The 26524-nt window shown below is 32.3% G+C and overlaps 2 protein-coding genes across 8 annotated transcripts; both read right to left on the reverse strand.

Moving 5' to 3' along the window:
* Positions 1-3691: 3691 nt before the first annotated feature.
* Positions 3692-7900, reverse strand: LOC140813744 (uncharacterized). Of its 7 annotated transcripts, none has more exons than XR_012114001.1 (5): positions 6813-7028; positions 6378-6695; positions 5404-5432; positions 4073-5271; positions 3692-3976 (listed from the first exon to the last, which is right to left on the reverse strand). XR_012114001.1 is itself a non-coding variant. In XM_073172427.1 (5 exons), the coding sequence occupies exons 3-5, from the start codon at positions 6703-6705 to the stop codon at positions 4306-4308; spliced, it is 1323 nt and encodes a 440-aa protein (XP_073028528.1). In that variant the 5' UTR covers positions 6706-6812; positions 7035-7102; positions 7747-7877; the 3' UTR covers positions 3692-4305. The 7 variants fall into 7 exon arrangements, 6 of the variants coding, with proteins under 6 accessions (XP_073028528.1, XP_073028531.1, XP_073028527.1 ...); XM_073172427.1 differs by lacking the exon at positions 6813-7028 and adding exons at positions 7035-7102; positions 7747-7877 and having other exon boundaries at positions 3692-5271; positions 6378-6812; XM_073172430.1 differs by lacking the exon at positions 6813-7028 and adding exons at positions 7152-7271; positions 7747-7860 and having other exon boundaries at positions 3692-5271; positions 6378-6812.
* Positions 7901-13150: 5250 nt separating this feature from the next.
* LOC140814663 (protein CASPARIAN STRIP INTEGRITY FACTOR 1-like) lies at positions 13151-14905 on the reverse strand. The gene is made up of 3 exons (XM_073173712.1): positions 14631-14905; positions 14314-14366; positions 13151-13511 (listed from the first exon to the last, which is right to left on the reverse strand). The coding sequence occupies exons 1-3, from the start codon at positions 14719-14721 to the stop codon at positions 13389-13391; spliced, it is 267 nt and encodes an 88-aa protein (XP_073029813.1). The 5' UTR covers positions 14722-14905; the 3' UTR covers positions 13151-13388.
* Positions 14906-26524: the final 11619 nt, after the last annotated feature.

Here is a 26524-nt window from a genome sequence, read left to right on the forward strand (position 1 = left end):
TGTTTCATTGGAACAAAAAATGCTTAGGTTCACAAGACTTAAAGGTTGGTAGAGCAATCGATTATTTTCGCAGCCTATTCGTCATTATTAATATTTATGAATCAAACATCGAAGATTAACATGAATTGGATAATGAAATATATGTATTCTAGTTATCAGAGAAGAAGACAAAAGTGGAATACAATTCAAGTACCGACGACTATTGTAAATATAAAGTGTTTCGGCCAACTACTATCTACTAAATTCATGAGCTTTCATTAACTAATTGGTGACAAAGTAACGAAGCTTGATGACATCTGTTGAATAGATGTCGAACGCTCCCTCAAGATGGACAATGGATATCACGAATGGCCCTCTTGGACAGTACTACTTTATCGAGGACTCGGGAAGGGAAAGGTTTAGTGAAAATGTCTGCGAGTTGATGTTGAGAACGCACATGCATCAGCTTGATAGAACCGGCAGCAACCTTATCACGAATTAAGTGAATGTCAATCTCGATATGTTTCGTGCAGTTTATTAAACGTTGGATTGAAGAGCGGTTTTGGTTATCACAAAACAATAAAGTGGGTGAATTAGCTGAAATTAAAAAATCCAATAAAAGTTGTTGGAGCCACACTAACTCACTACTAGCTGTTATAGCCATTGCGCGATATTCCGTGTCGGTAGAGGAACATTCAATGTTAGTTTGCTTGTTAGATTTCCAAGAGACTGAGGAATTACCAAGGAATACACAGAAGCCTGTAGTAGACCTCCGTTAGTCAGAACAAGAGCCCTAATCTACGTCTGGAGTTCGCGTGAGGTAGCGGAGGAGGTGAGGAGTTCCTGGATGAGCAACAAATTGACTTAATATGTGTACAACAAACGTAATATCTGGACGTGAAATTGTGATAATAAGAGCCTACCAATTTTTGTATTGTGAAGCATCTGCAAGGAATGATCGGACTTAGATTGAGTGAACCCAAGCTCAAGAGATAAGATTAGAACATGGAGTACCTTTGGCCTTGCTTGAGTCCAAAGATAGAATTTTGTAATTTACAAACTAATTTTCCACGACCAGAAGAGGAGATGCTGGTACACTTGTAACCAAGAGGGAGGTCCATGTAGACGTCTAATGAGGCCCAAGCTCTTGAGCCCAATTACAACATCGGACCAACTTTATCCTAGGTATATAAAACTTATAATCCTTCATCTTTCTCATTCTACACTACGTTAAAAAATTAATTCTCTCAAAATACTATGATCCTATATGGAGAGTTAAGCCAGATATTTGACGTTTATTGTTTTTTGTTTTAGATCTACTCGTGAATAAGTTTTAAATATATGATCTAGTCATAAGTAAAATATTAAATGTGTTTTTTTTAAACTTGAAGATATACTCCTCCAATTACTGAGTGACGACTATATCACTCATCCCTTACATGTCATTTCAGATGAGAATGAGATAGAAGAGCAAGAATCGGCTGAATTTTGGAGATGGTGATTTGGCTAGAAATTTTATAATTACTTTATGTAGTGTTGATATTTGTTCGAATAAGTTGAATAATGGATTTGTTCTTTTTGTCATTGATTTGTAAGACAATGAACTTGTTAAACAAATTTATTTTAGAATAAAAATGTTGTTAAGACATAGTGTTCTTAGTCTATTTAATCATTGCATTTTAAGAAAATTGATGATGTTCATGCCATGTATCTCGGGACGTGACATTTTAATGGTATCAGAGCTCAAGGTTCATGATCTTGATAAGAAATTTAAGTTTATCTTAAGTAGATTGAATTTTGATTCAGTAATTCGAAGTAAGATCGGGATTAAATTTTATTAATTTAAGATTGTAACTAGTAATGATAAGAATAGTCAAAATTTGAATAGATGGTGATAGGATAACCGAGCCTAGGATTCGGTGGATAATATCATTGGAATTAAGGGAGTGAGACGTGTCCCCTTATTGTTCCAAATTCAGTTGAGAACACAAGAGGGAGAAATGTACTCGTGGCATCAGGTACATATATTTGGAAGTTAGGATAATAATCTCTTATCTTTTTTTGTTTAGTCTTAATTATAACCTTGGCATTGTCTAGGAATTTAAAATAACAAACTCAATTATTAAATTTCTGGTTGATATCAAATTGCCGTAATTCAAAGAGAATGAGATAGAAGAGCAAGAATCGGTTGAATTTTGATGATGGTGATTTGGCTAGAAAATTTATAATTTTTTGTGTAATGTTGATATTTATTCGAATAAGTTGAACATAGGATTTGTTCTTTTTGTCATTGGTTTGTAAGACTATGAACTTGTTGAATAAATTTATTTTAGAATAAAAATATTGTTAATGTTTAGTGTTCTTGATCTATTTAATTATTGCATTTCAAAAACATTGCTGATGTTCATGTTATGCATCCCAGGACGTGACACGTCTTCAAACAAATCGCCATGTAAAATGTATTATTGACATCCAGTTGGACCAAGTTCATTTTTTGAATGGCAACTAAGGATAAAAGAACCTTCACAACGACAAGCTTTGCAACCGGTGAAAACGTTTCGACGAAATCAACGCCTTGTGCCATTCAATTTCACCCTATAGAAATTATATTTGAGTTTGTAAACCCATTTGAAACCAATGGAGTGCTTACTGTGAGGAAGTGAAACCACAGTCCAAGTATTATTAGCCACCATAGCATTCAATTTAGAAAGTGATAAGGAAGCATAAGAGATGTGGTTGGACAAAGGATATAAAGTACGAGGTTCTGGAAACTCATGGGGTGATGAGTTCAAAATCAAATTTCAGAGTATAAAGTGGCGACCTCGAGTTTCGAAAAGAACGACGAACTGGGGCATCACAAGAAGGTAAGGGGTCAAGTGTTCGTGTAGTCGGTGCAGGAGAGGGAATGGCAATATCAGAAATATCATTTTGGGAATGAGGAATAACAAATTCAGAAAATGAATCTAGGATGGCAGGATCAGGAATACGTGAGTAGAATGGAAATATATCTTCTTGAATATCATTTCAAGAGAAACAAAAGTTTCTCTCGTTTCGACATCAAGAGGCTTATAAGCTTCATACCCATAGGATAACCGAGGAAGACACAAACTATGGCATGAGGCTGGAACGTAGTGCGATGAACTGAAACAGTAGAAGAAAAAGACCAAGCATCCGAATACCCTAAACGTCGTGTAATAGACAGATTTCTTATGTAGACACTCAAATGGAGACTTATGTGATAGTAACTTGGAAGGGGTACGAGATTAATAAGGTGAGTTGCTGTCAAAATGCAGTCAATCCAGAAGCGAGTAGGAACTCTAGACTGAAAATACGTAACACAAGAAACATTGGGAAAATGTTGGTGCTTTCTTTCTACTAAGGAATTTTGTTGTGGAAGATAGGCTCAAGAATATCGATGTATTACTCCATTCTGATTGAAAATTTCAGTAAATTCAAGTTCATTGGCATTGTCAGAGCGAAATTCCTTAATATTATCACAAGTGTTTGTTTTTTTGGTTATCGCCTGATTTGGAGTCCAGACCATAAGAGAGTTTCAAGTCATTGCACAAGTAGATCACATGGTTCATGTAAAGTGGGCGCTAGGAATTAACCACCATAAAGAATGTTTCAATCACATATTGAATGTGATATATTTTTAGGAACTTTCTTGGCCCAGTTCCAGGTTTTGAGTAGGCCTGTAGACAACTAAAAATGCAGCTCAATCTGTATAGTAACCACGCATTTCAAGCGTAAACAAGAAATTTCGTATTACAACAGAACAAATAAGTCACTCTGAAACTAATATTCCCCCTCTTCCAATATTATCACATAATGAATTGAAACTTCATTAAGTATTTCCAATCTTTACAGTATATTTCTGCAGTAGCTATTCTATGATGGTCTTCTCAGATGAAGTGACGACCCCTACCTGGTCTCTCCTCCATGTGCATGACCCAATAACGATACAATGGAGGGAAATCAAACGGATAGATCGAGGCTACAAAAACACAGCAACCCAGAGATATGACAACTGGAATATAAAATCTTCATGATAAACGAGACATCAAGGTAGCAGTTGATCAGAGAGGCGGACCTAAGATTCCTGTTGTTGACGGCGAGACGGTATGAAGGTCGACGGAATGGATTTCTAAGGGCAAACTACCCATTTAAACAACTAGAAATGAGATTATAAAAAAAAATTGGGTAGAGAGGCGATTGCCCGACTTTTTTGTCTGCCTCTAGTAGTGATACACGCATACTAGAATCTTAATATTTAGTTCCTTAGAGAGATGATGATGGACACTTGCTCTCAACCCATGAAGAAGCTCAGTTCTTGATGGATTGATTTTCAGACATCGATCTTCCCCAGAAGAAACCCTTTTTTCGAGTGGATTGATTTTCAGACATGAACCGACCAACCTTAAAGTTGAATGAGAAAGGTCGCCTCAGAAAAGGCTTTCCTTGTGAACTCTTCATGCTCGAACTTGAGCTCATCTTGGGACCCCTTCCTTCAACTTCACTATTTCTATGGCCGTCAAATACAAAATTACTGTTGAGTTCACTATCAACAACACGTTTTTTCAAACGCTTTCTAGCCTTTGAATCTAGTTCAGCTTTCAATGCCTTTTCGGACATCTTCATGACACGTTTCTCCCCAAAAATACATACTGGGCAATCTGGATCGTATTTGTTGATTTCAGGTGTCATATTCTCCAGGCATTCAGAATGGTAAACATGTCCACAAGTTAATACAGAAACAACAGCTAGTTCGTTGGAGGATATATGGCTGCTCCACCGAAATGAAGATCTGTCGGTTAAAAGTTTCGAACAAACACCACAGGTTTGAAGGTCCAAAGAAGGTGATCCTGAATGCCCAACAAAACAGGTATTTTTGTCTCGACTGAATCCTGAGGCTTCACTATCAAAAGACCACCTTTCTCTCCGATTAGTCAGGAGCTCAGAGAAGCCAGGGATTGACCAACAGTCAGATGACCCACCGTTAGAACCCCGGTTCGAATCATTACCCCAAGTAGGGGGAATAAAAGAAGATGCCTCATCTGAAATTGAGAATGTCGATAATTTGTATTCTGGGATCCGGCTATCAGATACTTGGTGTAATAGCAGGCGTCCAGGAGAGCGGCGATGCCATCTGGAAGGAGTCGAGTTTGGAGGAACAATGTGACTTTGGGAAGAAAAAGGAGATGTAGAAAGAGATGAGACGGAAGGTGCTGCAGGAGATAGATTTATAGGTGATGGACATGAAATAGATGGGGATTCTGTTCGCTCCTTCACCTGAACAGGTAACGGGGGACAATGGAAACAAAGTCAAGCTTCAAAAAAGGAATTTCATGCCACATATGCATGTTTGCATGTATTAACTTTTAAAAATTAAAATAATTAACTTCATCGATACTCCCCACATACCTCAACTAGACCGCATGAGATAGCTTGATCTGCAAAAACCATGAAAAATATCAAAATATAGAATAAAAGTAAATGGAAATCCCATGTTATACTACGATGATGAACTGGAGAAGAGCAACATGAAACTGAACGCTCAATCTTTTTCTACTCTCGTGCTACCAAAATGGAGGAGCTAATGTTCAATAGAGAAAACGGATAATACTTGGACTAAAATTTACAACATAATCATCAAAACCCACAAAATTTGAGAGAAACAGAGAATTCTGATGGCAGATTTTTCACTAAAGCGAGTAAAATAAGGCAATTTAAAGACAGATATCTTCATCATGGACTTGTATTTCTCAAAAGGGTGTCATCTAAGAAACTCTAATTCATTGATCAATAAAAATACCTGCGCATAAAATGGGCACCAAGTGAGAACGGATCAAGCACTCTAATCTCAAATCCTATGCAGATCAGTCTCTTAAACAAAATGTCATCATAAAATATTTAACTTCAAGTCCTACATCGACATATTAAACTTTTCAAGACTCCAGATACAATCTACATCCTAATATGCTGTATGACAATTTCTCCAACTTTTCAATGTGTGCATGTATACTACAAGCCATCAGAAGCGTAGGAAATACAAACTATTCACATTATGATCGACATGAGTGAGGTTCACCAGGAATTTAGTTTAAAGTCCCCTTGATGATCAGCGCCCATGTCAGATAGTAGAAACTTTCATTCCCAGCCTGATTTTAGAAAATTCCCACACAAATCCAACACTAACGAAATCACGAAATCACGAAATGTTAATTTCATACCTAAATTGTTGTTATTATTTGCATACCTAAGAGATTAATACTTTCATCTTGCAGCATAAGGTAATTTACAAAGCAACTACACTGCTGAATAGAATATACAAAGCAACTACACTGCTGAATAGAATGCTGAAAATTGAAACATAAGAGACCCACGGCATTACTTACCAGAAGATGGAAGCCTTAGAACCCCAGTATTTCCTCCAGAAACTGCAGGATTTTGCCAAGCAGGTGATCGAAAACTATCCGACGGACTGCCCTCATCAGAAGCAAATGCAGTTTCGACAGGTGTACCAGATTTCACATCCACTCGACTGTTTCCACCATCTCCACAGTGTAACCAATTTGCAGGCATCTCTTCCCCAGCCACCCGCCGACGATTATCACGTCGAAAACTCCAGGATGGTGAATAGCGAGCATGCCTCTGCATAGTTTCACTAGAAGGTCCATTCGTTATAGTTCTACTCTTAGCTGCAACACAACAAACTGCCCCCATTCTTCTTCAGTCACACGCCAAAAACTCAACAAGTTATTGTTAACGGGCCTTTCACATCAATCACCTCACAAAAAGAACACACGGTACACAAACAAAACTTAAGTTACCTGCAATTGTAGAGTTACAGTAAAGCATCATCCATCTAGTGATTCAACAAGAAATCCCTCAATTCATATATGTTAACAACAAAATTTAAAATTTATCAATTCTTCTGTTTCCTAAATCATTGGACAGCAATTATCACCCTACAAGCCTACAATATTAAAGGTTTCAATTCATCAATCAAATAGACTATTAAAAACTGAATGTCATCTAGTATCGACAATTACCTTCACCGTCTGACTACTACACAATCTACATTCAGATTTCAGCAGGAAGTACATTATTTAACAATTATCTGTAAATAATCCCCACAACAAATTTTATTAGCACAAGAAAGCAAGTACCCACAAACAGGATTGGACGTCATCTAAATCAGAATCATCGCACTACTTCCTGTCGCATAAATCAATTTTGCAAACTCTCCTCACTACTCGTATCAAGGTATTTCCAGAGTACCAGATCACCTATCAATACGAATACATGCACAGTCTCATGAATATCAAATAGAACAGCTCCCTCAACTCTTTTGCAGCTAAAATTATTCACAACATTCACACAAAAGGAACAAGAGTATTCACGGTCTAAGTCTAATAAATACCTCAACCAATAGACTTTAGACACTCGCAGCAAACAAAATTGGATACTCAATTCACAAGTGCCTTCATATTTGGCGAAGAAACAGCTTAAAAAAAACCTAAAAATACGAACAGTCCGACAACACAGAGGTCAACATAGATCCAAAATTCGTGCCTCAACAGCTGAAAGTCACAGTCCATACACTTGGCATCAATCTAAACATCTCTGATCCAAAAAAATTGCACTATCACCTGATAATCACATATTTTCACGAAATAAAACACGAAGCAATCCATCTAATTACAATAACAGCAATTACACATCGAATATCCAGATTAAAACAAACAAACAAACGCAGCTTACCGATGATCGGTCGAAGTTGCTCCACCGCTTCCAAACCCTAGAAAAACAGCAGAGAGAGTTTACGTGTAACGTGTTAAAACTTATATGTAGTCTTTATGTAAATGAAATATATACATACAAAGCGTACGTATACAGAGAGAGAGTGAAAAAGGACCTGATTCTTTGATGTCCTATTAGTTTTTTTTCAGAGAGAGGGAGATGACGGTTTATTTGACGACGTTGGTTGTTTGATAAGCCACCGTATACATTTTCCACGGCGGCGGCCTCAGATTCTAACGGCGTCATTAAGAAACGTTATCATGGCACGGTGACGTTTAGTTAAACTAATAAATAAATTAATGATTGATATAATTTAAAAAATTGCTTCCCTTGATTTAATTATTTGTCTTTTCATTTTGTATTTATATATAATTTCGTATGATTGATTTTTTTTAAAATGATAAAATAAATTTGATTTATTTTTTTAATAATCGGATTCGTTGCGATGGCTCGGGTTTGACTTGATAATTTTGATTAGTTAATTTAGTGCATGAAAATTTGGAAATGAAAGAAGCCAATGGAACCATTTTAGTGTATATTCAAATTAAATCTTATTAGTTTTTAAAAATACTGAATAATTAAGATGTAAAAAAAATTATTTACTCAAAAACTTATCAATTTTCTTCTCGTAAAAAAGTTGTGTGAGACAGTCTCACGAGTCATATTTTGTGAGACGGATCTCTTATTTGGGTCATCTATGAAAATTATTACTTTTTATGCTTGAAAAGTATTACTTTTTATGCTAAGAGTATTACTTTTTATTGTGAAAATCGGTAGAGTTGACTCGTCTCACAAATAAAGATTCTTGAAACCGTCTCACGAAAACCTACTCTTTTCTTCCTGATATCTCATTTCGTAACATGGAAGCAAATGTTAATGACATTGTAGGCTCACCGAGCTCGACCATTAAAGAACAATTCATCATAAAAATAGAATTCAATTCAAATTTACAAAAATAACTTTTAATTTCAAATAATGTTTATATTATATGCACATTTAAAACATGTGCGCTAATACATAAATACAATATATATATATATATATATATATATATATATATATATCCATTTTAATTGTCTCGATAGTCTCAATAACTGGATCATTCAAATCTAATTTTAAACTAGACAAAAAAAGCGGGTAAAAACAACTCAATAAATGAAAGTAACTAAAGAGAAGAATTTACTTTTGAGCTATTTGAGAGTTATTCAACTTGAGTTATGAGTATGAATGGTTTCTTTTAAATTTTCAGGAAAGACAAAAAAATGAATGAAATTAAAGTCTAATTGATATTCTAGGTCCATTCTAATAAAATCATTTTTTCTCGTCAAACTCGAGATTTTGGTCCAAAATTCATATCTCACTCCACCAACTCAACCACTTCCGATCCCGGAGGACCACAGGAAAACAATTTAATCTTTGATTTCACGTGTTATGCGCATCAGTTGCGCTAATTAATGTCTAAATTTAGCACATAGAGTGAGTGGACTGTTGGGTCATCCGGAGCTGTGTATGGTGGGCGCCTTGTTGTGTAACTGGAATTCGTATGGGATACGCGGCGTGCGTACTACGGCTCCCATGCATTTGGTCAAATTAATGTATGATCTAGTTTACTCGATAATTTTAGTGGATTAAATATCTTTAATTTAAATATAACTTTCGCACTTATTTCTGGCCTCGCTACTGATCGGATTTATAATTTGGTCTGGATTTTTTTATTTTTAAAAAAAAAAAACATTTGTCAATGTTTTATTTACCATTTTTTGTTTAGTTTTATGACAAAAACTTATGTGAGACGGTCTCACAAGTCGTATTTTGTGAGACAGATCTCTTATTTGGGTCATTCATAAAAAAATATTACTTTTTATGCTAAGAGTATTACTTTTTATTGTGAATATTGGTAGGATTGAACAGCCTCATAGATAAAGATTCGTGAGACCGTCTCACAAGAAACCTACTCTAGTTTTATATATGGACCCAAGTTTGGAGTAACTTATTTATTATATGTATAAAACATAAAACAAAATATTGTGATTATTAAATTAAATATAAAATTGGTAGTCAACAATTTATGACCATTAGCCAATTTTGACCCATACATATTTGAAAATCGAGTTCAATTTATATATATGTGTGTGTGTGTGTGCGCGCGCGCGCGTGTGAGAGAAATATGCTAAATGGAGGAGACGATAGTTGAGGACTGGCATTTTTTAGGTAGAGATCTCGTGTTCAAGATCCGTTATAAACGTCCACATCCCTAATTATAAAATAATAATAAAATTGTTTGCCTCTTTTCTCTGTAATTAATTTCATCTTTTATTATTTAAAACAAATTTGTGTTTTCCGTTAATTATTTGACTTCAAAATATGGGTCATTCGATCCCAACATGTCTGGATGCTTGTCTAGATCTTAGTACGTTGATATTGTGTGTAATGGAATATATGTTTCACATGTTTTTTGTTTAAAAACGATACTCTTCAAATCACAAAATCGTCAAAAAATATTTAAAAAAACTTACAGCAGCTCGTGAACTATTTGGAGTTTAGCTCAGTAAAAAAATTGTGTGAGATTGTTCGTTCAGTTTATCGAGCCAAGCTCGATCTCGACAATTTTTATCGAGCCCGAGACCATTAATTTTTGTCTCACTTTGCTACTTTAGTGAAATTCAAGATATTGAAATGTAATGAAATGATAAGCATACTTTTTAAAATTTTCATTTCTTAGTTGGTTTTTTTGGCTAAAATAATGTTGATGGACTTTAACGAGCTCGAAAATGAGCTTTTTTAACTTCATGCTCGTTAAACTTAATAAACGAGCTATTGACGAAACGACCACGAGCTATTCGTGATCTTAATAATTTTCAAACGAGCCAAACTCTAGAATAATGATAAAAACTCGAGCTTGAACATATATATATATATATATATATATATATATATATATATATATATATATATATATATCCTAAATGAGCCGAGTTCGAGCTCGAGCCCGATATTATTTGTCTTGGCTCGTTTACTTCCCTGTGTATTATTATATTTTCAAACATGTTTTAATTAATTTCAAATAAACTACGAAACAACGTATATAAGGTACATTCAATACTACAATTCTCCCCGTATATTTCCAACCATAGGATTGCGGTGGTTTCCACCTATTTTGATGGTGTTTATCCCAATCAAATACTTCTTCCACATCATATACCTAGGGTGAATTTTCATTTTCGTTCATCTCAAATATATATAATCAAATTTTAGTGTTATTTTCTATCTATTTTTTACAAATCTACCAATTTTTAATTTGATTTTTTATTTATTAATTTGTTGATTTAATTTCTTAAATATTCATCAATTGGGGTAAAATGAGAAATTTTTTTAAATTTTATTTTTTTCAATAATTTTTAAAATCTATGTAAGGACCGTGTATTATATTATCATAAATCCTATATTGATTATCGATAATTCATGAGATTATCATGTGATTATGTATTTGATGTATATCGTGACAATGAAAATGAGAAAATAACTATTGGATATGAATTGACGTTGTAAGAGCTCGAGTGGAGAAGCCGGACGTCAATAAGTAAAAAATTAATATGTTGGACATAACCTCTGGCGCCCGAGCGGTAGAAGATTACCGCCCGAGCGCCAGTGCACCACAAGGTGAATAATTTTACAGAACATGTGGCGCCGAGCGGTAGAAAATGACCGCCTGAGCCCCAGTGTAGCACAAAAATTGTTCTCGGACATAACATGCCGCGCCCGAGCGGTAGTTTTTGACCGCCCGAGCGCGATATAAGTTAAACTCGGGGACAGAATGTCTCGCGCTCGGGCGCGAGAATTCTACCGCCCCAGCACTAGAGCGGTGGAGATAAGAATCAGATTTTTGTTTGTTTCTTCTTCATTTTTATTTCAAGAGTTTCGAGAGAATACGAGGGAATTCGATTTCTTTCGTCCGAATCGACTTCGAACGCTGTCTAAACGCGAAACAAATTATATATTTGGGATCTTCGCGTCGAGGGCTTCTGATTGAGGTAAATTTCTTCTAATTCCAGCAGCTCTAAATATCAAAGTGCTAGAATAGCATGTGTTTGAAGTTGAAATTCCTATATGTGGTAGAATAACCGACAATAAACTTATATTCGAAGTTGGAATTGAATTATGTTATGATTTGGATTTGATATGAATTTTTGAAGTTTCAAAAGATATTTGAAACTCATATTATTCATTTTGGATCATGTTATTGATTGAAATGAGTATGTTATTGATGTAGATAAAGTAATATACCGATATATTCAGGCTACATAAATTGGAACGAAGAATTGAAATATGTTGCGACCGGGTAACATACGACAGGTATCTGGATGATATGATATATGTTTGATTGATTGGATTGAGAATACATGTCTATATGCCTTATTTGTTGAGTTTATGTGGCATACATGACATGCACGTTGAGCTATGATCCTTGGATACCCTGATATGATTGGATTTGATTCTGGGGTTTGTGAACACGATTCTATGTTTGACATTATGTGGCTCTTAAAACATAGACATTAGTGGCCCCAATGATTGATTGAGATTCGGGATTTGATGGTGGTTTGTCGATCCTATCATACGAGTATCCTTGATTGAGGCCGGTGTGCCAGCTCGAGCATTGATTTGATAGCGATTCGATTGATTTTGATATATGCTCAGTGGATGGGCATTTGACCTGATACCTCCACGACATACATGGATTGCATATCATATATCATTGTTTAGATATCTGTGGTATATATTGTGATTGCTTCAGACTGAGCTTTGCTCACCCCAGAGGGGGCTGTTGTTGTCTTTGTATGTTGACAATGACAAGTACTCCAGGATACAGAAGACCGAAGATGGTACTTCTGGAGGGAGTCACAGTTTGGGATGAGGTTTTATGTTTTGTTTCCCAGTATATATATGTATCTATATACCGGGGCATGTCTCGAGGATATGAGTTGTTTATATGTGATTGGTTTTGATTATGTGTGGGCGTGTTTTATGATTTGAAATTAAATACTATTTTTAGTATTCAAATTATAGAAGAAATATTTTGGGCTCATCGTAAAGAAAATTTAAACTCGTTTTCTGCTATAGTTAATTAATTAACCCTAATCAGATTGCATTGTAATAATGATTAGGAGTTAAGAGCCCCATAATCTATGTGAAAACACGCGGAAGTCTAAATATATAGGAAGGAAATAGTATATAACAACCCTGTGAGACCGTCTCACGGATCTTAATCTGTGAGACGGATCAACCTTACTCATATTCATAATAAAAAGTAATACTATGATCCATAAGAAAATCTTACAGAAGCTTTTTGTGATTTATAGAAAATAGCTTTAAATAAAAATGAGTCGCAAACCATAATTAACGTACGATCGAAAACTCAGCATATTAATATGCATACAAAATATTACATTATTATATGTAAAAACGACACTGCCATATACATACATACATACATACATACATACATACATATATATATATATAAATATATATATATGATATTTAACATACGATCTACAGACGGTATTTTAATTATATATATATATATATATATATATATATATATATTAATTGGGAATTAGTTTGAAAGGAGGCTTGACGAGTGCCGGAGCCGGATCGTATTTTCCATAGTCGTTTGTTTTCACTTTGAGAATTCTTTCGTTGCGTAGTTGCCCCCATGATTCCATTTCCTGCCCACAAATAATAATAATAATAATAGAAAAAGTAATTAGTAATATATATATATTATAATTATAATAAATGTATAAAAGCATATATATAATAATAGATAATGGGTTAGTGGGTAGCCACTCAGGACAAAGAGATTATTTTTTATAATTAATCAATTAAGTTTTTAAATTGCTTTATAAATATGTGACTTTGAAATTTTGTAATATTTTTTTTTGGTTTCGTCCCCATGATATAATTTTCTATTCCATTAGTGAGAGGTGGAAAAATCTATCTGATTTTGTTGGGAAGAGTATTTTAACTTTAGAGGAGCATAAAATTTTAAATAAATTATACATGAGTAGGTTTCTTATTAGACAGTCTCACGAATCTTTATCTGTGAGATGTGTCAACCCTACCGATATTCATAATAAAAAATAATATTTTTTCATGGATGACCCAAATAAGATATCCGTCTCACAAAATAGGACATATGAGACTATCTCACACAAATTTTTGTCATTATACATAAGTTTTAATTACTTTTTCAATTAAGAAACTATAGGAAGTTGAATCCACACTCTCCTATCTCTGTCCACCTTGCTCCTAACTATCATTGTTTTAGCCTAGACCCGTGTAATTTGTATTCGTCATCATTTTACGAAAATAATTAACTCAAGTTGTGATATAAGTCTATTTTAAACAATTATAAATCAATATAAATATTTATTTTTACCCGACTCAAAATGATGTACTGGAAAGAAGAAATAGAAAAAAACCAAGTTTGCTTACGTAAAGTAAATCTAGCTACTGCTGTCATTGTACCTCATCATCAGTTGTACTCACTTTCTTCGACTCCTCTGACTTACACAATCGCCCTGCATGCAAAATATTACTTAATTTTATCAGAAAAAAAAAACAGCTTAATTTTTTTAAAACCTGCCCAGCAATGTGTGCGTGGTTGAAGTTTCAAACTCGTGTGAGTTGAAATGTATTATATATCGCGGCAAGAACCAACTATATATAATATATTGATCATGTAATCGTAATTATGAGTGAATGAATGATAATGATTTGTCGAATAGAATTTAACGACAAAGCTTAAAATTGTATGATATGGATCGAGTTGAAAGATTGAGTACCTGCTAAAGAAGTCGAAAAGAGAGCCGCGGATAAGAGGAGGAGGAGAAGACTGATTTTCTTGATAAGAATGATTCCCATTTTCTTCTTCATGATCAAAGAAGAACGTCTTCTTTTGATTTAAGAAGGGACTTTCGCTTAACTTTGTGGTAGTAGCTAGCTCGCTGCGAAAACAAAGAGATTGGATTCTTTCTATTATGTAGCACTAGAAAAGCTTATGTTGTTTGCAAATAAAAAAACGATATTTTTCAACGTGACCACGATCATTTTAGCTCTAGGGAGAGGTTTATATATTGGCCTAAAAAATGGGTGATTATTAAGAAATTATGAAATTATAATATATTAAGATATTAGTCCAAAGTTTAAGCAATTACATATTTTTAACATTTTTGAAAATGTACCTTATATAAGTGACTAATTGAGTTATCATGTGTGATCAGTGGCGAAGCCAGAATTTCAAAATATTGGGGGGGGGGGGGGGGGGTGTCTAGAAAATAAGAAGAAAAAAAATTTAATCTGAAAATCAATACAACATTTTTTACATGACATAAAGATTAAGTGCAAACCACGATTTTCATAATATAATCATCAAATCTGGATAAATATTTTTCAAAATTTCAAACATTAATCATATGATAGAGTACGCATACAAAAAAAATATGCAACTTACGCCAAAAGAGGGTAACTTAAATAAACACTACTTTAGTTGCAACCTTCGGTTTTTCAAAAGATCAAATCTATCAATTATGTAATCGATTTTTCTTTTCATTTTATTTTCGTAATGTATGCGTTTAAGGAAAAAACTGGACTACACTATGGCTATATAAAAATAATCGATAATCTTGACTGGGCCGGGCCAGTATCCATACGCCTCAGTGTGTGATCATCGTCTACGTATAGAAACATGTTGTTTGAACTGAACGATATAAAAAATTCGAATTTTTCGTTAACTACAGGCTATAAATGTTAGGAAAGTTAGACAAGATTGGAACGAGCATAGGTACAAGTATGTGTAACAACAAATTAAATGTTTAGATCATGTATTCAATATTTGGTTTGTTTTGACCATATATACTTACACTCTTTGTCATGTATAGCTACTTAAATATATAATAACTTGCATAATATATATTCTTTAAATTATAAAACATAAGGATCGAATATATGGGAAATTTTAATATACTCTATTCTTTAGAATATTTGAATTTAAAATTTCGAAATGTAAAGGTGATTGGCCACGCTTTATTGTTGTTGGGGCATGCACTAAGTCTAAGTAGTTAGTGGATTAATTCATTAATTAATGAAACACTAACTATAGAGAAATGTTGGTGATCATCATCAAATCATATCAAGACGTGTATATGCAATTTTTGATGAGACATTATTCGAAACACCCAAAAAGTTTGTCGCTAATTAGCATAGACACCACTTTCATTAATGGAATTAAGATCAAATTTGGAACGATTATAAGACGAAAATTGTGATTTTAGTATTTTATGTTGTCTGATTTAAGTATTCTTAATTTTGTATATATTTTCTTTCAGATTGTACTCATTTTTGGAATTAAGTGTTAATATGTCACTACACACATCATCGTCATTTCAGATTTACGTATGCCTCTCATAGTTGTCATGTCAATGTCATGTCCAAGAACAATCAGACTAAAAATGAAATTTAACAAAATAAAATACCAAAATCACATAGAGAGATAAACATGCATTACTGACATTCCATTTTTTCTTGAAAAGGTTTAAAAATGAAATAATTTGCTACGGTTGATTTTGTGTGGTGTTTAAGTGACATTGAAGTTAGATAAACGAGATTTATTGTTTTTATTTAAGTTAAAATAAAATAAAGACTAGATTAATAAATATTGCAATGAAATTTATAGAAAGAATATTTAATACTTTATTTATTTATTATCACTATTATAAATTAATTAATTAATTGAAATCCTTGTCATCACCCACTAATTAATGGCATCGGCAGTGCGTCAAGTTCAAATCCTTCGGGCCATGATGCGCAACCAGTGTCAACAAAATTAAAATAGCAAACTTTATGCGGTCCAAAATATTAATTATAGAAATAATTATATATTTCTGTAATATTGCTATTATGGGATTGCATAAAATTATGTTTTTGATATTGTTATCGATCAATTTGTGCGATTAGTCCATTAATTTGTATAATTTTTTAAAATCAATTTAAGAGATTTTTCACCGAAATGCTGATGTGACGTCGAAAAATGATGACATGCATGCAACTGAAAAATGATATATTGGTCCAAAATTTGCTAACATAGCGCCAAATATTGTTGACATATATTATATCACGTCTGCACTCCGATGAAAAAAGATTAAAATTGAAAGAATTATACAAGTTAGTGGAATAAAATCGATAGTTGACATATTATATGACAAAAATTTAAAAAGTACAAATTACATAACTAAAATTATAGTTTTCTCTCATGTTATATAACGCACGTCGTTCATGGGAAAATAATCGTTTGACTCAGCCCTATTTTTTTGGGACCCCATAATTTTTTAAAAAACTTATTATATAGTTGTGTAAATTGACCTAATATAAATTTATTATTCCTGGATCATTTTTCATTTTTATCACAAAAAATTATTTTTCATGTGCATAGTATAAACTTTTTTATAACTCATGGGCGTCTTGATAAATTTGTTTACAAAATTTATTGTTTCTAGGTCACTTAATAATTTTATTTTTCTGATATAAATTTATTTTCCTTGAGACCAATATAAACCAAAAAAAATATTTTTTATAACATAAACTTATTATATAGTAGTGTAATTGAATTAATATAAAAACATATCATCTTACTCATATGAGAGTTTTAGTGAATTAATTAAAGAAAATAAATGAATATTTCTCAACTCACATTGTTTATTTGTTCTTGTTGGTTATCCTTGGTCATCCAGTTACAATAGTAAGTGCGAAACGAATTTTATCAAAGTTAAAGTTTATTAATAAAACATTTCTCTCCGATCAACTATATCATATTGTAAGAAATTGTTGTACAGGAAATAAATAGATTTGTGTATATCAGTAGTTAATGTTTTGCTCGGATGTTTTCAACACCAGCACACAATATGGCAGCGGAAATTAATTATTAACAAACAAATATGATTTTAATAAATAAACATCAGTTTTAAATCATGCACAAGTACGATACGATGATTTATTGATATTTTTTATCGATGTTAGACTCAAGCTTAAAAGTTGTTACAATCGACCCTGATTTAACGCAACGATAATTATTGGAATATTGTGCAATACATAATTAATCGTTGGGCATTCTTTCTTGATACGCTGGTTTGCTTGCCTTTCGGTTCGAGTCTTTTTTATTTAAGCTAGAGATGCACCAAGATAAGATTTCGTATAGGCTCATTAATATAATTATGCACTAATTTGATCAATAATTAATCGAAGATTTATGCTTTACTCAAAAGAGGACAATATTTTTAAGATATCGGATGATGTGAATGATATGATATTGATTTGTGGGGGAAAAAACCCAATATTAATTAGTATTGCATGTTTGTGTCTCTGTTATTTTAATTTTTTATATTATCAAATTTCGATTTTTGTTTGTTGTATTTTTTATTTTTATAATTCTAGTTTTTTTTCGACATGACGCTAATGTGACAAATATGTTGTGCACATATGTAACTTCAACGTGAAGCTATTGTGTGCCACATCACTTCAACACTTCCGATAAGAAAATAAAATAGTCAAAAATTGAAATATACGTGATTAAGATTAATATTTGACAACGTAGAAGACAAAAACAATGAAAAACAAACATAGAGGACCAAACTACAATTTTCTCTTAAATTATTATGTATCCTCGTTTCTTCCAAGATTTGGCTCAAATTCTATAAATAATTACAATTATACATCATTATGTTATCTATAAATATTAATTTACAAATATTTTTGGGTGCAATAATTTCACTGTTTGGTAGAACGAACGAACTGTGGTGTTTGAGCTGTTGTGCGGTTTAAAAGATTTGAGTTGCAACATTACCAGAGTTGCACCATTACCACTAGTTATAGCTTTTGGTAAAGCGGCAAACGTTCGGTCCTACAATTGGTATCAGAGCCAAGGTCACGGGTTCGATTCTCATTGATTGCAAGAAGTGCAATTATTGGGAGGGAGATTGTTGAGTGCAATAATTGTCAATGTTTGGTAGAGCAATCGAACTGTGGTGCTTGAGTTGCAGTGCGGTTTAAAAGAATTGAGTTACACCATTACAACTAGCTATTATAACTTTTGGTAAAGCGGCAAGCGCTCAGTCCTACACATATATTATATGTCAATCATCATCTCATCTCACGAACCAACAATGTCTTTTGTAGATGTAATAGTCATAATTGATTCAATCTTTTTATGTATAGTCAAGCACGAATCCCACATATCTGGATCGACACAAAAACTTTTGTGAGTAGTCGAATTTTTGCGACAAATCTCTTATTTAGTCTAGTATGAAAAATTATTACTTTTTTTATGCACGGATATTATGAGATTTCCTATTCTCAACATATATGTCCGGAGACCTAGAAAATATGATATGGCCGGATGCAAGTGAAGATGAAAACATGATTTCACCCCTAGTTTTACACCCCCAATACAACAATATTCAGTAGTTCATATTATATATGCATATAAAAAAAAGTGTAATTTCATTCACCATCCTTAATTTATATACAATTTGTATGCAATATTATATTGGATGCAATGTCAATTGGTCATAAATAAAATAAGATATAATTCCCACCCCACTTATAATCCATATCATATAATTTTAAATGCAATATGTATAATGAAAATATAATTTAATAATTTGGTAATTCATATAAAAACTTGTGATTTCATATCTTGCAAATATACTCCATATTAGTAAAGTTTCAAATTAAAGCAAGACCGTCGACTAGTTTCATTCCAAGGGTGTAATCGAAACATAAAACATGAAAACATGTTAGGTGGACGATGCCAAAATCTCAAAATCCGTCATATCAGATGATAGACTTTTCTGATATTCTAAATATTCGAAGTTTGATCTTAGTCTGATAAGTTATATTTTTTTTAACAGTTGGTCACTTTTCTCGTGATTGTTGACATCCAACGACATATCATCAAATATTCGACACTTAGCGAGTACACCGATGAAGTAGCTAGAATTAAATCCCAGATATATAAGCAGGCTATATTTGTCTATGCGCACTCTTTCTAGGCAAATTAGGTTTGGCTAAAATAGCTTTTATGGACAAGTAGTGCTTTCAATCATCCAAAACGACAAAGGCGACACACCAAACGCCACTCGAAATGACAATCGTGGAGAATAAAGTTTACGGGCACTATCGTTTCCTTTCACCTTTTTCTATAATTATATTTGATAATTATTTATTTTTAAATCTCGTTGGTCTTTTTTTATTGTACTTGCTTTAGGAAAAGTGGTGTTAGGACACACTTTAAGTGAAGTAAATTAATTAAATAAGACCTAGTAAACCATAATTATCTTAATTAATTAATCTAATACACTTTACTACGAGAAAGTACGTAGCGTGTTCTCTGAGAGTCAATACAACAATTTAATTTTAGTGGAACACATGTCATGATTTATATCAATGAAATTATGTTCAAATTTATAATAAATCGATTGTATGAAATTATTAGTAAGGACGACAATAGATCGAGTTTAGATAACATTTCATGTTTTCGGTTCTCATCCTCATTGATTATATACATTTTCATCTCCATCCACATTCATACTGGATATTCATTTCCATCTTCATCTCAATACCACTCAGAAGATCGGATATTCATATCATATTCAAATATCTTGTTACTACCTATAACTGCATTTTTTTCAAATTTGAATTATTTAGAGTAAGTTACGAATATTTACTAAATTGTTGAAAATAATAAAGAAAATAAATATATAAACATCAGAAAATTAAATCTTTATTCATGAGAAGAATCAACTATGTCCATGTTTACAATAAAAAGTAATATTTTTGACATAAAAAGTAATATTTTTTAATTGGTGATCTAAATAAAATATACGTCTCACAAAATTGATCTGTGAGACTGTCCACAAAACTTTTGAATTTATTTAATTGGGTAAATAATCTCCTTCATTCTCTCCTTTATTCCAGTCGGATATCGGATTTTCGACTAGCTCGGAGAAAATTTTCATCTCTACTTATTAATAATCTTCAAACATCTCTTTATTTTCTCCGCAGTTGGTCTCGAACTTTTCCCTATTTTATCTCAAAGTTTATTTGTGTTTTTGTTGTAATTTTTTTAACAAATAATTTACTCTTCAAATAATTAAATTATGTGAGCTCCTAGAAACCACTTGATTGTCTCTCTCTCACTCTCTCTCTCTCTCTCTCTCTCTCTATATATATATATATATATATATATATATATATATATATATATATATATATATGAAGCCAACAGTAATTTGTGGGTATAAAGAATTTTGCCGATTATAAAGCATGAGTGCGCTCTAAAATTTTTTTTATGTGTGTATATATAGGAATATTTCACCCTATATGTGGGGTAGTGCCCCATGTGTAGATCAAGGGTTCAGATTTAGCCACAAGTACATGCGATCCACTATTTTTTTTAAAATCACAAACGTGGCTAAATTTGGACCATCTAAATTCTTATTTCCCCCACAGATAGGATCGAACGAACCGTATATATAATACCAAATTTGATTTTAATTTGCAAAAAAAAAAACTATCAAGCTAGTTATCCAGCACGTATATTGTGTGTATATATATACTTAGGCTATGTTTGGTAGCTATGACAAGGGAATGATTATTAAATAATCATCACTTATCTCATGTTTGGTTTATTTTTAATTTAGCATGTAGGCCCTTGATTATGATTGAAAGCACTCACTATTTATGTTATTTGTGTGATTAAATATCCTTTTTCAAAGGTGTGATAATGTATAATTCTTGAATAGTGATAATGATAAAAACAAAGCCTAAGTGATTACAACGATAACGATACTTCATTTATTGAACAATAAGAATATAAATCTAAAATATTACAAATTATTTATTATTATTATTATTTTTAGATACTTGGAAAGAAAAGTTTTACATAAATCACAAACTCGTGATCTTGTCTCAAATTAATAAAACAAACACAAGCCCAATTCGATTGAATTTGAAGTCCGTATTAGAGGAAGCCCATTTAGAGAATAAAGCTCCTATGTCATTGTGGAACACAAAGGCTACAAAGAACGTTAACTAGTTAGACGAACCTTATTACATTTGGTAATCTAACATATCATGAATATACATATAGCATATGTAGAATTCACTTTAAATTTTAGGGGAAATCGAAAATTTCGTCTTTCATGTCTTAATCTTTATGATTTTGGCTATTTATGTTATCGAATTTCAATTTTAGTCTTTTTTTTCCGAAATTTTATTATTTTTACACCAACTTTGTAAAGATTGAGACTTTGACTTAACTCAACCACAAAACTAGATCAAAATAAGATGATTGTTCAAGTCTATATAAGCAACTTTTATGTATTTTATCCAACCGATGTGAGACAACTAACACATCTCTCTCACGTCCAGGATTGAACATGTAGAACGTGAAGTTTACAAGACAATGAGTGATCCAACTATTAGCACTCCAACACATAAAGGTGGAACTTGGGTTCGATATCATGTTAAAATTAAGACTTTGATATAACTCAACCTCAAAACCTAGTTCAAGGAGAAAAGATTATCTCAGTCCGTATATAAAAAATTTGAAAATTTTATTCAACCGATGTAAGACAATTAATATACTTTAAACAAAACATTGATAGATGACAACACTAATTGCAGCTAGCATTAGTGTGAGATATATTATGAAAAAATTATGACATTATTGTCGAATGTGTGTGCGCGTGTGTTAAATGATTTAAATATGTGTGTGTGTGCGTGTGTTAAATGATTTAAATGATTAGAAAAATGGTGAATTTATTTATGTAACTTGCACGTTTTTTTTTATTTTATGTTATGTTATCAGTCAATTCAATGGTAATTTTAATTGGTCTATTATATGTTCTCACTTATTTTTTAAAATTTTATACTTTTTTATTGAAATGATGACATCACACCGAACACGTTAATAATTTTAAGTGATATATCATCATTTTTCAATATCACATCAATACTTTGATTTAAAAAAAAAAAAAAGACTAAAATCGATTGAAAAAAATAGAAATTAATAGACCGACACCATAAGTTTACTAAAACACAACCAAAAATATAATTTTCACATTCAAATTCGAATAAAATAAAAAGTGAATAAAGGGTGAAAGTGTTTTAAAGAGTGTAAATACACTTTTTTGATATGTCAATGAGCATATTGCGTATCGATATTGGCTTTATTGTTTTAGTAACGAGATATCCCATGAGCTTGTGAATTATTTATCATGCCTAATAATTTTAGATGTTGGATATAAATTTCATTTTTAATCTACGCTATTATATAATAATAATAATAATAATAATAATAATAATAATAATAATATAGATTATTAATGAAAAATTATGAGATTCTTAACTCTTAATCGTTATTACAATACAATTTGATTAGAGTTAATTAATTAGTGTAGAAAACGAGTAAAATATTTTTTACAATGAGCCCACACTACAAGATAAATACAAATCGACAACACTCAGACAACAACGGTTTTTATTAAAGTCTTTGTCTTTTTTCTTTTAATAACGGTTTTTTTTATTGTTTTAGTAATGAGATAACCTATGAGCTTGTGAATTATTTATCATGCTTAATAATTTTAGATGTTGGATAACGACAACGGTTTTTGAAAAAATATTGTCGTAGTTTGTAAATTTTTTTTAAAAAAAATCGGTTAATATATAGCGACGGTTTTTCTTAAACCGTCGCTAATTTAAATTAGCGACAGCTTTTGTAAGAACCCGTCGCTAATTTAAATTAGCGATGGTACATAAAACCGTCGCATTGTTAAATTCGTGACGTTTTAAATTAGCGACGAAATAAACGCCGCTAAGTTAATCTTTGCGACGATTTTGTAAGAACCTATCGCTAATCGTGACAATTTAGATAACTGTCGCTAAAGCGACAGTTTTATTCAAGTTGTCGCTACTAGCGACGGTTTTTGAAAATTGTTTATAAATATCCACATCCTCAGTCTTTTTCTTCATACACTAAAGTTTTCTCTCTTCCACGATTTTCATTTCACTTACCAAATTCTTCTTTCTTCCCAATTTTCATTTCACTTCAATTTTAAGTGTTAAATATTATTAATTTAATAATATTGTAAGGTTTTTTTTGTTAGATTTATTAAACTATAACACTAATTTTTTTTTATTTTACGAAAAACAGTAACGATGGAAGTCATATGCAAAACCGTCGCTAATTAGCGACGGAAATTATATTAAAAACCAAAAACCATCGCTAATTAGCGACGAAATTCATATGACAAGATTTAAAAAAACAGTTGCTATTTAAAAAAAACAGTGGCAAAATTTAGTTTTACAACGATTTTTCAATGCTACGACAACGGTTTTTCATCGTCGTTTTAGACGTCTACGACAATGTTTTTCCACCGTTGTCTTTGAGTGCACTATCTAACCACAAGACCTTTAACAACGATTTTGCAAGACCTACGATAACGGTTTCTCACCGTCATCTTTGAGCGCACCCTTTAACTACATGGGCTTTAACAACGGTTTTATTTGACTTACGACAACGGTTTTTCACCGTTGTCTTTTGCTATTTTTTTTGTAGTGCCAAAATATATCAACGATAATTATAATACTAAAAATAGTATATAATAAAGTCTCGTCTAAACATATCACATGACAAAATAAGCTCACACATGACTGACATCAGCTACATACAAACAACTCATATCCTCGGGAAATGTCCCAATATATAAATACATATATGTATTGGGATAGACCACTCAACCTCAACTCAGATGATAACCTGAAGTATCTGCTATTGGCCACACACAAGACAACAACAACCTCCCTTGGGGGTGAGCAAACGCTTCGTATAGAACAACCATAATATATACAAATGTATGCATGTCGTGGATATATCATGTCAAATGTTCATATCCACTGAGCAAGTATCGGAAACAATCGAATCGCTATCAAATCAATGCTCGAGCTGACATATCAGCCTCAGTCAAGTATAAAGGGATATCTGTATTATAGCGTCGGCAAAGTGCTATCAAATCCCAAATCTCAACCAATCAATCATAGAAGCCACGAATGACTATGTTTTTAAGAGTTAAAATTATCTCGGTAAATATTATCTAATCATCAATCTATAAGTATCATATCCTAATAAAATAAGAAATGTTTTTACAATAAAATTTAGATTTGTTTGCATCGAATAATATTAAAAAATATGAACCACGAAAATATTTAATAATTGACTGGTTCTTGTAAGGGTAAATTGCTCATAAATCCCCAAACCCAAACTCAACTTTACCCAAACTCCCTACACATCAAAACTTTCTTTAAACTCCCTAATACCTTAAAATAGACAAAAATACCTTTATTCCTATTTTTAGTTTAATTGATTCTCCGCGCTTTCAAAATGGTATCAGAGCAAGCGTGGTGATTCAGGACAACTTCTGAATCCAAAAATGAAGGATTCTAGACGGTTTGGAGAAACAATGCTCCAGTTAAGAGCAAATCAAGTACTCCAATCAGAAGATATAGAATGCATTAAGATAACTCTACAAACAAATGAAGTAGAGTTCGAATCTAAGGTATCACTGGAATATGTCAAGAAGAGGATCAAAGAAAATTACAATGAAGATCCCTTGGCATGGTGGGACAGAAATCAAATCAAAGCTTGCCTTAAAATTAAGGAAGGCAAAGAATATGAATTTGTCCGTTGCAAGCCTATCCCAATGAATATCATTGATCAAAGAGATATGCAGATTACAATCAAGGAACATTTGGACCTTGGTTTAATCAAAGCAGATATATCACCATATAGCAGCCCAGGTTTCCTGGTAAGAAACCATGGTGAGATAAAACGAGAAAAACTCATATTGGTTATTAATTATCAAGAAATTAATAAAATTCTGGAGTTTGATGGGTATTTTATACCAAGCAGAGAACATCTAATCAGTTGCATACGCAATGCAAAGATATTCTCTAAATTTGATTGTAAGTCCAGATTTTAGCAGATTCGGATGGAGGAAGGAAGCAAGAAATTCACAGCTTTCTCCACACCTCAAGGACCATTATATTTGGGAAGTGTTACCAATGAGATTGGCTAATTCACCCCACATATTTCAAAGGAAAATGGATAATCTTTTTAAAGATTATTTTAAGTTTATGTTTGTTTACATTGATGATGTTTTAATAGCATCTAAAGATATGAATGAACATGTTAAGTATTTGGAGATTTTCTCTAATGCAAGAAAGAAGGACTGGTTTTATCTGAAAAGAAAACAGTCATTGCTACAAGAAATATTGAATTCCTCGGAATTGAAATCGATGAATCAGGAATAATTCTGCAAAACCACATAGTTGAAAAGATGCAGAATTTTCCAGAAAGTCTCAAAGACAAGAAACAACTTCAAAGTTTTTTAGGAGTTGTTAATTTTGCTGGAATGTTTATCAAAAACCTAGCAAAACACAGAAGGTGTTCAGTCCATTATTGAAAAAAGATGCAAGATTTATATGGACAAAAGAACACAGAAGGACTTATCCATTTAAAGAAGGTTTGTAAAAATCTTCCAAAAATGACTATTCCTCAAGACGGAGATGATTTGGTATTGTATACTGATGTCAGTGATCATTAGTGGCCAGCAGTTCTTACTAAGCT

The sequence above is a fragment of the Primulina eburnea genome, chromosome 15, assembly GCF_022965805.1.
Source record: "Primulina eburnea isolate SZY01 chromosome 15, ASM2296580v1, whole genome shotgun sequence".
Taxonomy (NCBI): Eukaryota; Viridiplantae; Streptophyta; class Magnoliopsida; order Lamiales; family Gesneriaceae; genus Primulina; species Primulina eburnea.

Bases quoted from the DNA above. Each gene is read 5' to 3' on its own strand.
- LOC140813744 (XM_073172425.1), bottom strand. From the start codon at position 6,843: ATGATGCTTTACTGTAACTCTACAATTGCAG. The intron at 6,696-6,812 runs GTAACTTAAGTT...GAATGGGGGCAG, and splicing joins CTGTAACTCTACAATTGCAG to TTTGTTGTGTTGCAGCTAAG. The intron at 5,272-5,403 runs GTATGTGGGGAG...TTACCTGTTCAG, and splicing joins TCTCATGCGGTCTAGTTGAG to GTGAAGGAGCGAACAGAATC.
- LOC140814663 (XM_073173712.1), bottom strand. From the start codon at position 14,721: ATGAAGAAGAAAATGGGAATCATTCTTATCAAGAAAATCAGTCTTCTC. The intron at 14,367-14,630 runs GTACTCAATCTT...TTTTGCATGCAG, and splicing joins CTTTTCGACTTCTTTAGCAG to GGCGATTGTGTAAGTCAGAG. The intron at 13,512-14,313 runs GTACAATGACAG...ATTTGTGGGCAG, and splicing joins TGAGTACAACTGATGATGAG to GAAATGGAATCATGGGGGCA.